The 12,457-nt window shown below is 41.0% G+C and overlaps 1 protein-coding gene across 1 annotated transcript in view; it reads left to right on the forward strand.

Moving 5' to 3' along the window:
* The window catches only part of Syt1 (synaptotagmin 1), a 594,727-nt gene extending 586,798 nt beyond the window's left edge, over window positions 1–7,929 (forward strand). The window contains exons 9-10 of the mRNA XM_004623750.2: window positions 457–590; window positions 4,819–7,929. Of these exons, the coding sequence (XP_004623807.1) occupies window positions 457–590; window positions 4,819–5,025 (341 nt within the window). The 3' untranslated portion in view covers window positions 5,026–7,929. The remainder of the gene's footprint in view (window positions 1–456; window positions 591–4,818) is intronic.
* Window positions 7,930–12,457: the final 4,528 nt, after the last annotated feature.

A 12,457-nucleotide genomic window follows, 5' to 3' on the forward strand; every position in this document is an offset into this window, starting at 1 on the left:
GCCAGGTTGGGTTCCCATGCAGTACTGCACCGCAGCCAAGCCCTCTGCCAGCTCACAAAAGCAAATGGCTGTTTGCAGAGAATTTACAGTCAGTTGTTAAATGGTTTGTGGCTTAAAATCAGCCGTGCAGAGCATATTTACACCACAGAAATCTGCAAATGTTTTGCGTCGTCGAGCCTTTTCCCCCAGAGATCTGGTTCCCCATCACACTACTGCCCTCCCTCACAAATCCAAAAGCAAATATTCACACAGCATGGCAAAGACATGTTCCACAGGTCATTTAAGAATTCCCACAGGAAAAAAGGCTCAAAATTAAAAAAAAAAAAAACACATACAGTAAATCTACCCTGTATAATTATTTACCTTTTAGAAATTCTTGCTTCTGTATATAAGTTAAATTACGATCTAAAAATATGTGCCGCTAATCTCTTCAAATTATTTGTTTCTGTCTTTCAGATCCTTATGTGAAGATCCATCTGATGCAGAATGGCAAGAGGCTGAAGAAGAAAAAGACAACAATTAAAAAGAACACACTTAACCCCTACTACAATGAGTCATTCAGCTTTGAAGTACCTTTTGAGCAAATCCAGGTAATGCCAGGCATAATTTTGTCCTCCCACCCAATTTCACTCCTTCGGAGCACATGAATTACACACAGAGCTCGTCAACGGCCCATTCCCAGGCCTCCGTTAGAGCTGCCATTCTCATTCCAATGCACATCTGAGCATGGACACAGCGAAACGCAAGCGCAGACCATGCTGACTCATCTGCTAGGGACAGCAGGCCTGGTAGAGCAGAAACAAGATAGAGAGAAAAGGAGCAGAACAACTTTCCTGACTCAAAAACTTTGACTCGGGCCAGCAAGCTAGCTCAGCGGTCTAAAGCGCCTTCTTGGCAAGCTTAGGCAAGGGCAGGGACTGTGGTTGGATCCCTGGCACCACATGCCAAGCCAGCCCCGCCCTAAGAACAGCCTGAGCTGGCACACAAAAAAAAGTTAGACTCTGAAGTTTAAAGATGGAAAGATAATGAGCTTCCACTATTTACTCAAAGACTATAATAATTCTTATTAAATCTTTAGAGCAAAAAATAGAGACAAGATAAATATTTCCAGTTGGTGCTAACTCTTCAGCATTTTTTTTTTTTTTTTTTTTTTTTTTTTTGTATTTTAGGGAAGGGATACAGGGTATTCAGGGTCTCACTACTAGATCGAACTCGTAATGATCCACCTATTTACAGCCTCCCAAGAACTGGGATTACAGGTGCGCACCACCAGGCCCAGTCTTAACTCTTTGGCATCTTAATCAAAAATGATTAACGATAGAAAAATTAGACTTAATTTCTTTCTTTACTTGCTTACATTCAGCTTCCTATGTTTGAGTTGGAATGCATGGATGTTTCTTAAAGAGATTTGTTAAATAATACTATGACAGGCAAAACTGACTCCTGCACCAGAAATTTAAGAGCTCATGTTCTCACTTTATTTATTAAATATGGCCCAGCTATTTCTAATTTTTTTCTTTCATGTTTTGAAGTGCCAGGTATAAACAAATACAGGGCCTTTCCCAGGCTGAGCAAGCACTCTGAGCTGAGTTACTCCTGCAACCTTGTCTTCTACTTTAAGGCTGTCTGCAGTGAAAAATGGTTTGGCAAAAATAAATCTTTAAACCTTTTACATGTTACAAAACAAAGAATAATAATATGATAGAAAGTATCCCATTAAAAGAGTTGTGGCTAATATACTCAAAATATGATGCTACCTGTAGCCACAATGCTAATACATAATTTTTTAATTTAGGGGTTGAAAACAATATTTAAATTTTCATCCCATCTCCCTAATGAACTATAAAAATTTAGTGTGTTTATGATAACTGTGAACTATTTCTCAGTAGTCTTCCCATGGTTATCAGGGAACCAAATGCATAAAGCACCACTATTTTTACATTTTGTTACATAACTGTTACAGGTCTAGCTTGTCAGTGATATAAATGTTTACTCATAAATTGAAGGAAAAATGGAAGTAGACATAAAAACTGTAACATAGAATCTTCTAAAGATCCAGAATTATAAAAGTCAACGAACAGTTTTCATTCACTTTTAATTTCTTCTTACAATTTAGTATCTTGGAAATTAATCACATTTTTATGACATTAAAAGCTATCTAGGGCCAGGGAGATAGCTCAGTAGAATAACTGCCTGCCTGGGAAGCACAGGGTCCTGAGTTCAATCCCCAGTACCACAAAAAAATAAAGAATAAAAAATAAAAAAATAAAAGCTACCTATAACAGCTAGATTTATTATATATTATGTGCCTACACCCAAGCTCAGTATTTTATATATATATAATTTCATTTGATCCTTATCATAGCCTTATAATGCATAAATATATTTGCAAACAAAAGCTTAGAATTCCCTCACTTATCAAACAGAAACAGAAACCACCTGTGTGTGTGTGTGTGTGTGTGTGTGTGTGTGTGTGTGTGTGTGCTGGGATCCTAACTCAAAACCTTGGGCTTGCCAAGCAGATGCTGCGCCACTGAGCTATATTCCCAGCCCAGTGTCAACAATTTATGTCAAAATGAGATGGTGTATATAAAATCATCTATGTAGCGCGTAGGAACAGTTAGTAAAGTTTTCATCATTATTATTCACAACGCTAGTGTATCTCCTTCTCAAATTAACACGGTACTGACCAGTAGAACTCTGTGATGACAGAAAGCTTTTACCACCCAAGCTGCCCAACTTGATGCCCACTGGTAGCCTGGGAATACCTGGGTTCTAACATTGTTTAATTTGAACTTTTATTTATTTAGAATTAAATTTAAACCATTACCTGTGGTTAGTAGCTACTCCACTATATAAGGAAGTTTTAAGTAGCCCAAAATAATACTTATTCAGTGAACTCTTTCAAGTCTTCAGACCTGATTCTTATGGAAACTAACTCTTCCTGGTGTTTTATTTTTTAAAATTCCACAAAACAATACAAAGCAGGATACTGAAACAAACAAACAAAAATCCTATTGTAAACTTTCTCCTTTGAGCTACAATTCTATACCTTTAAAAAGAAGCATCCTTTTTGGACTACATACTGTAGAAAATGTGCATATGTTGAAAGTACAGCACATTAACAGAAGCCAAAGTTGGAGTTTCTGTAACAGCAACTTGGAGACAATAGGGAGAATCTGAGCCTAATGTAGAGTATATCCGCCATGAGACAATTCCTTTGCCTGTATCCCTCTTTCTCTGCTCACTCAGTCAACTTTCTCTTTGAGGTCGCCCCTGCTCCTAGAATATCACCTTCCTACTCTTTGGTTTCCCTATAAAAAATAATTGAGTACATCTCTTGCTAAAATAAGGGTTTAGAGTTTTAGGAAGAATTATCTGGCTTCTACCTAATTTCCATAAGCACGTGAAAATGTTATCACTCAAAAAATGGATTTTAGAAAATACACATGTAGCTGGAAAACTTAATTTAAGGTCTTTACAGGGCTACTTTGTCTTGAATGCCACTATCAATTTATTCATCAGTAGAACAACCAAACTTATTCCAAACTGTGAAAACCCCTGTTACCTGTGTTCATAATATCCCGCACCCATTCCCTCATTAATTTGCTTGGGACAAGTTCTGAGTGGGCTTGCTTTCATCAGTTCAATTAGTGCAAAATTTGTTATGAAGGACACCTCCCAACAGATGAAATCGCTGAGGTAAATCTCATATGACCTAGAAGGTTATATGCTTTTGATGTCAATGCCAGACACACGTAGTTACTTAATAGATCTTTATTGAGAGACTATATGATCAAATGAAAAACTGTTTATTACTACCTTTTAAAGCTTTTACGATTTTGACACACTTTATGCTCACAAGCATATGAGTAGCTGAAATTTTGTGTTAGTTTTACGCAAAATGCTAACAGTTGTCTCTTCAAATCAGAGGATAGCACAAGGTTACTCAGGAATTTTAACCAAAACAAATAAACAAAGCATGGCCTAAATTCCAATAACAAATCTCTCACTGATCAGACAGATTAAACAATGGATTTAGAAGATAACACAATTTTCCCCACACAGCAGGGTATGACCGCTTATAGCACAAGCTCTGGAAACCAACCTGCTCATTCCTTATGCAACCTGAGAGAAGTTATGTAATTCCTCTGAGCTTAGCATCCTTCTGTATTCAGAGGCTTTTTTTTTCCCCCAGTACCAGGGATTGAACTTGGGACCTTGCACTTGCCAGGGAAGTGCCCACACCACTGTGCCATATCCCCAGCCCACCAGAGGCAATATTAATGGGATCCACTGTGTTAGTCCATCTATAAAAGACTTAAGATAATGTGAAATATATCATAAAAATTGACATTTAAGTATTAAGATGATAGGAGCTGGCCAGATAGCTCAGCAGACCAATGCGCCTGCTTAGGAAGAGCACAGTGGCTGGGGTTCAATCCCCAGCATGCCATGCAGGCCCTGCCCCTGGGGCGCAGGGAGACGGCAATTGAGATGGGGTGTGGTGGTGCACACCTATAATCCCAGCACTTGGGAGGCTGAAAACAGAAAAATCATTACAAATCAGATCTATGTAGTGAAACCCTCTAGACCCTGTAGATCCTGTACCAAATACTTAAAAAAAAAAAAGGTGGTGATGTCAATGTAGTGGAAAAGTAAAGACTGGACCCAGGTTTGCGTACTGAAGTCATTTTCAGCCTCAGCATGGTACCTGGGGATCAATGTTTCTTATCTCCAATTCCACAGAGTTCAGGGACACTGGGTGATAGGACTGTAGAGCTAGAGGCTTCATGTGCGTTATGTGCCCTTTTTCAGAAAGTGCAAGTGGTGGTAACTGTTTTGGACTATGACAAGATTGGCAAGAACGATGCCATCGGCAAAGTCTTTGTGGGCTACAACAGCACCGGCGCGGAGCTGCGGCACTGGTCAGACATGCTGGCCAACCCCAGGCGGCCCATCGCCCAGTGGCACACCCTACAGGTAGAGGAGGAAGTGGATGCCATGCTGGCCGTCAAGAAGTAAAGGAAAAAGAAGCCTTTCTGCATTTGCCCACATAGTGCTCTTTAGCCAGTATCTGTAAATACCTCAGTAATATGGGTCCTTTTATTTCTCCAGCCATGCATTCTTAACACGATTCAGTGGTACTTCAAATCCTGTTTTAATTTGCACAAATTTAAGTGTAGAGAGCCCCTATGCCCTTCATCATACCACTGCCCTCCAAATCTACTCTTCTTTTAAGCAATATGATGTGTAGATAGAGCATGACCAAAATTATTTATTGTATCTCACCGTTGTATATATCAGTATGCTAAAGATTTATTTCTAGTTTGTGTATTTGTATGTTGTAAGCGTTTCCTAATCTGTGTATATCTAGATGTTTTTAATAAGATGTTCTATTTTAAACAATGTAAATTGACTGAGATATAGGAGAGCTGATAATATATTATATGGTAAATATAGTATCTTCTGCATTCCAGCAAAAATACCAACTTGCAAGGCACTAGTACAGTGAAACAGACATCTTAAAGGACAATTTAAACCTGAGCTTTCTATTGAATCACTTGAGTACCAAGATATGCTTACACCACACGTTTGGTGGATGAATCCAATTTTGTAGAATTCCCTCACAGGCAAAATAGCATGATCTGAGCAGCCGCCAGGCTGACCTCACGGAAGAATAGACACACGCCTGAGCAGCATCTGTCTGTGCAAACTTTCAAAGCTAAGGTCATGGTTTCACTCTTGCACTTGAGGAAGCAACTGAACAGGAGCCAACGAATTCACACTATTACGTAGGAAGTACCAACACGATGGTGTGCCATTGTGTGTACTGCACATGCGTGCGTGCGTGTGCGCGCATGTGCGTGTTGCTTGCATCTGTATGTTTGGGGATGGGGTGGGGGAGGTGAAGCGGAGGGGAAAAGTCAGCATTTCTGAAATGTTGCCTGACTATTTAAAAAGAAAAAAAAAAAAAAAAAAAAGAAGCTCTCCGTTACCACCTTTATATAAAATGTGCACCCTGTCAATCTGTCCCAGATTTCACATCTATATGATTCCTAAAGGTTTGCACATTAGACTTTGTAACAAAATATTTTATTATACAAAACCAGATAGAAGGAATGCAGAATATTTTTAACACAGCAATCTGTGGTTATTACACAAAATTACTTTGTGGTAAACAGACAGTATTGTAATCCCATCACGAGATGAAGAAAAAAAAAAAAAATAGAATCAATTAGCCATAGTTCTGAATGCACTTCAATTAAGCCAAAACAGACAGCTGGTGATCTTTTTTATATGCTCTTTTTACTTAAATAAGTTTTAATTTGTCCTTTAAACAAAGGTGAAACACAACTAAGAACAAGTTCTAGAAAACTGAAGCAACCTCTTATGTACACTAGATGCTTGATTGAGGAGGAGTTTTTAAATGTTTTCACTGTTATTCTGTAGTATATGGCACTATTACAAAGCTACTAGTCATTCCATAAGTCTTAAAGGACTGCTCTGTGTAACACTGTGACTGCCGTGTGTGCTTAGACACGTAGTTTCCTCAGTGGATAGCACTCAGTTTATTCCGTAGTGATATTTTAACAATACTGCCATTCCCTTCTACTGCACTGCCCAAGGTGTGTGTAGCACAAACAGTTCTTATTACAAAGGACCAATTCAGAACTGAAGAGCTATGCATAGAACAAGAACGACGCATAGACTGGGGTGGAACACAGCATTTTGTCAAGCACTGTGCAACATTCCATAGTTTCCCCATTATGGTAGACACCCACTCTACAGAAGGGCGCCCTATTCTCTCACACTGCTTCTAGTCTTTTCTCTCACCGGCTTCTGTGACCCATTTTAACTTCTAGGCCACAGAGAATACCAGTGCTCTGACAGGAGCCTATACCGTCACACATAGCACGATATAGCGGAGCAAAACTAAGCACTGGCTACCCACTCAGTTGTTAGCACATCACTCCATGTTTAAAAAAAAAAACTCGAGAATTCAAAAAGGGCTGATGGTAGACTTTAAACATGGGGTTGGTGGTTTCCCAGTAAAACTAGAATCCATGCCATTATTCTGTCCTCATCAAGGAGGAGGCAAGCCAGCTCACTCTGCAGCCCCATCCCGGCAAACCTTAGAAATGGAGCAGTCACAAAGGGCAAATGGAGAGTAACATCTCTTTTTGACGATGGTCCGTACTTTTTAAAAAACAGAGATAATAGAAAATGCACAAGTCACACTGGAGATTAATCATGAGTCTGAATAGAAAATTGAGATGAGAATTTTTGCAGTTTGAAGGACCAAACTCTACCAAAGAGACGGAGTTGACTTTTAAAAATTCCTTAAATACCAAGAACTGACATTTAATTCCACTGTCTTCAGCTTTAAGTTGTTCACAATGAAATAACACTTTCAAGCAAGCAGGTTTGAGCTGCGCAGCAGACTATTTCTTGCGCTGCAGTACTACAAACACATTCTCTTGCAACACTGCCAACACGAGATGGTCACCATTCAGTTAGTGGGTTGTATGTCATCTTTCACAAGCTGGTGACCGAACCTGCTTTATGACCAAGTTTCCTCCTCAGATAAGCCACATGTACCTTTCTGACAAAGCTGTGTAAAGTATTAGACTCTGATGCCCTAGAAAGATCCTAGTTGCCTTTGTGTATATTTACTGCCTGCTTGAGTGTTTCTATGTGTGGGTTTCCTCTGTGTCTTGTAGAAATGTTGGGGTGTTTTCCTCTGCCATATGGCTCGTGGCCCGCGAGCCAACTACTTTAGCTGTATTTTACCTTCATTTTTTGATGAGGTGGTTTAAATTTTGTTTCACTTTGTGTAGTGAATTCCATAGTAGTTTTCTGATTGTTGTTAAAAATGACTTAACATATTACACTGATATTCAATAAAAATGTTTTATTTCCTGTTGATGTTGCTGCCTTTCCACTCGTTTTCTTGTGACTCTTGTGGAAGTTTGAGGGCCCGCTGACTTTTAAGGATAGCTGGAAGCGGCAGCAGCTACACAGATGCTTATGCTGGGTGCCAGCTCTGGGTCCTGTCTCAGACTATAGCGTGTCTGAAGGGAAACAACACAGACGGGGTCCTGGGCAGTGTTGTTCACAGCCTATGTTTCTCTGTTCTTTTTTATAATCAATTCATCTGGCATAATTGGAGCCTTTAAACTTTGACCAAATGTGTTCTCTGTAGTATTACTCCACAGCCTAAATCACATAATTTTTCCAGACTAAAACTGAAACCATGATCATTTTATCTCCATTTTTTTTCAAAGTTTATTGATAAACGGATAGCAATGAGACAGTTTCAAATCAAATCGGAAGTACAGTTTCAACAAATAATACACTGCATATATTCTTCTTAGTTATCTCCTTTTTTAGAGGCAAATGTATCACCTTAAATTTCTGGATACTGCAATAGCCAGAAGGAAACACCTCTCCTACACTAGATTCGATATTAATCAGATGCCTACGGTGTACCATGTTTTCACTGAATGCTGGAATCCAGTCTCAGATGGACAAATAAACACGTTACCATAATGCACTATGATGTGCATTTAAAAGTAAGGGGTATGGGCCCCTAAGGACATTTACTACCCAGTCACAAGGACCACGCTCTGTGGTGTGGCCCCCTGACCTTCCTCAAGCATCTTTCAGCACTAAAAGTGCTACTGGTTAACAGCTGTGTCTCTCTACCCTCGACTGCACTGGAAGTTGCCTCACCTAGGTTCATGCTGTCTCCTCAGGAGTAGCCCACAGTCCACAACTAATTGTCATCTATCTGAAGCACTATCCCAGCTCCACAGCCCCAGGGGGTAGTTGAGACTGCCCTGCCACCTGCACTGCAGTTCAACCTTCTGCCTGCCTGGTTTTCTTTGCTCTTTTGCAGATGTGGAACCCAAAGCACTCCCCGTAAACTTCTCCCTGCTCCCCAGCACCCCAAAGCCTGTCCTGGGATTCCTAGTCCACAATACCGTTGTTGAGGAAGCAATCTCTAAAAAAGTCTTCCAGAGATGGTAGCACAATAAAGTATCGAAGGAGCTAATAGGAGTGACCCAAGTCGGAGTGGGCAAGATTTCTCTAAAATCTCTTGTCTGACAAGTTCACCTGTGATAAAGTCTTCGATAATTAGCTCCACCAGACTTCCTTCCATTAGCTCTATTAGTGTCACTGCTAAGTTAAGGCAGAGGTGAGCCAAACTGCTTAAACAGCGAATTACTTAGAGCACTCAGTTACTATTGGCTGTGAAGAAGCAATTGGCAAAAGGTCCTAAATATATGTTAAAAAAGAAAATATAGGGGCCGGGGAGATGGCTCAGTAGAATAAGCACTTTCCTGGTAAGCACAAGGGTCTCAGTTCAATCCCCAGTTCTGCCAAAAGAAAAAAAAGAGAGAGAGAGAGAGAGAGAAAAGAAAACATAAGAAATGCTAGGAACAATACCAACCACAACCACCAACATTATAAATATAATTGGTTGTCAATGGTGAGTAATGTGTTTCTTTAAAAGTTCTTGAAGATGGCTCAGTAGAACAAGCACTTGCCTGGCAAGAACAAGGGCCTGAGTTCAATCCCCAGTTCCGCAAAAATAAAATAATAAAATAAAATAAAATAAAATAAAAGTTCTTAAAATTAGGTCCAAAACATCTCAAGACTATTTTGTAATGAATGAGTTTAAAAAAGAAGAAGAAAAAGAAAAGAAAAATACCACTCATCCTTTTTTCACGTCTACTTTCTCAAAAGGCTCCTAGGTATATGGCACAAACACTTAAGATGTGTATGGCAGGAAAATTCAGTCATTTCAGGTATTTCAAAAGGGAATTTATCTCGGGAAGTTGGCCACGGGGAGAAGGGGAGAACACTGAGGAAGTAGAGGCCTTGGGGCAATGCAGATTTTAGTAGATAGCACTTCCAAGGATAGGAGGAGAAAACAGAGTATTATGCTTAGCCAAGTGCAGGGATCCCCAGCACCACCACATGCCATGCTGGCCCCCTCCCCAGGCACCCTGAGCTGGCCACTGAGTCTGGGCGTGGTGGCCATGCCTGTAATCCCAGCACTGAGAGGCTGAAAACAGGAGGAGCACTACAAGTCGGAGCTGCATAGTGAGACCCGTGTACCAAATACATAAAAAAAGAAAAAGAAAGAAAGCAAAGTATTATTCTTACCCAGCCTTCAGAGGATGGGTAAGAACCTTGGGGGAGGGGACATGGAGGCCCAGTAATGCCAGGACCACCAAGAGTATCAGCTGCTGGTACAGAGCCAGAAGAGGCTCCACACAGGAGGCTGCGGGAAAGCCAAAGCCACTGACCAGTGGCTGCTCGCTGGTGCTAGAGGGAAACTGACAGAGGCTAGAAGCAGGAGGAGGAACCTTCCTTCTGCCTTCTGTCTAGTGATTCTAGGCAAAACAATCTTCAAAGGTTCACATTCTACCCCAAATACACACAGTGCAGACCACAGACGGGACCAGCACTGGGAACAGCAGCACAGGAACGGCATATGCCAGAACTTTTGACTAGCTACACTCACTTTTAAGAACCTGAGCTTTCTCCTTGCAGGATTCAAGAGGATTCAGGCGTTCCCATCTGAGCCCACACATCCTCCCCACCTGACGGAACAGATGCAAGGAAATCACATTCTCATCCGTTCTACGCAGAGAACTCAGTCTTACAGATCTGAACATTCAAATCGTGACTGCAGTTGCCCTTCCCTCCAACACATCTTTATTACATATGCGCAGGGCCCTTTGATGTTTAGCAACTGATTTCAGGGCACACAAATCCTAACTATTAACCAGTCAGGCAGTGACTTTGGAATACAAAGGTAAAAGAACAGGAAAATAAAAAACGAAAAATAGCCTGGAACTCAATGTACAAAGACATTTTCCAAAGCACACAGAATAATAATTATGCAGGAAGAACCATCAAAAGAGATCAGTAACAAAAACACTGTGCCAACGTACGGAGGATTTGCAGCTAGGTCCTGAGGCTGGCTGTAAGTTACTTGTATTTTAAAACCCACATTTTATCCATCCTGATTTTGTCACCCTCCCAGCCAATGAAAACCCCCAAAGTTTCCACATCTTTCTTCTCTGACAGTAACTCTCCCGCCAGCCACGTCTTAACCCTGCACACATTGCATCACCCTTGCCAGGGCCCCTGCAAGGCTACAAAGCATATCCCGTCAGCCCAAGTGGAACTCACTCCCCTTGCCACTGTGCAATTCACCACTGTCATTTTCCTTCTTGCTCTGGACTGAGAATAAAGCAAACTGTGGACTCCTTTTGTAAAGAAGATTGTGTGGGTTTCCAGGGGAGGAAACAATTAAAACTGGATTAAGGGAAAAAAGAGAAAAGGTAGATCGGGGAGAAAGCTATTGGGTCAACTAATCAGGAAGTTCACTAGGTGATGATATTGAGGAAAAGCGGGACAAAGGGCCCCAAATAATGTCCTTATTTTCTCACCTTCCCTCCCAAACCGTCTTCCTTCCTCTCTCACCCTCAACACTGCAGCACCCTCAGTTTTGATCTCGTTTTCAAACTTCTATGTCTCCATGTGGCAACACCGATGGCCCCTAACATATCCGAATTTATATTTTTCTAGCTTAGCATATTCGCAGAGTCCTTCTTTCACAAGTCTGTCAGCAACACTCCCACACCTGGCTTGCATGTCTAGGTGACAGGTCTCTGAAAGAATCACTGTGGTCAGATGACACAGCATTTGCTTTGGCAAAATCTAGGTCATAGCCCTAGATCCAGAGACACAGGGATGAGGTAAGGATGGCTCCTCAAAGGAAGATCAGACTGATATCACCAAGACAGAACAGTAAAGGCCGGGCAGGCAAACCACAGCAGCGAAATGTCTATTCCTTGGCCTCTGGTATGCTTCAGCCCTAAATGAAGAAATACTGACAGTACAAGCTCGCGCAGGCCAAGGTGGCAGCCTGGTCACTCTTCCTTTTGACTAAAGATGGTATAAGAAAAGAACCTGTAAAAGCATGTACCATCTTAGTCGAGGGTGATGCTGACTTCAGCTACACACAATCCTTACTGGCAACATCCATGCACCTTCCTATTTATTTTCAGGAAACTCAATCAGCTACTATATTTTTTTCTTGTTGCTACATAGTCTGTAACTTTCATTTTCAATGCCCACCTGACTTTTCCTCAGGTGGAAGACTTACCCAACCTTTTTCCTATCAGTTGTTTAAATTGTTTGTTTAGTTCTTAAATAACACTATAATAAATAGTTTCATGGATAAGTAGGTACCTAGGTGGGGAGGTAAGTAGACAGAGGTTTCCTTTCTGTTTATGCTTTTAGGATAAGTTTCCAAACTTAGGATTGTTGGGGGAAAGGCAGAAGGCTCTACCAAAATCAGGGGCCACCGGCTCTGCACATCCCAGGTCTTGCACAGCGTCCCCACTGTGAGCACAGCTAGAGGTGACCTCAG

This window comes from Octodon degus, unplaced genomic scaffold, assembly GCF_000260255.1.
Source record: "Octodon degus isolate 3935 unplaced genomic scaffold, OctDeg1.0 scaffold00004, whole genome shotgun sequence".
Classification (NCBI taxonomy): Eukaryota; Metazoa; Chordata; class Mammalia; order Rodentia; family Octodontidae; genus Octodon; species Octodon degus.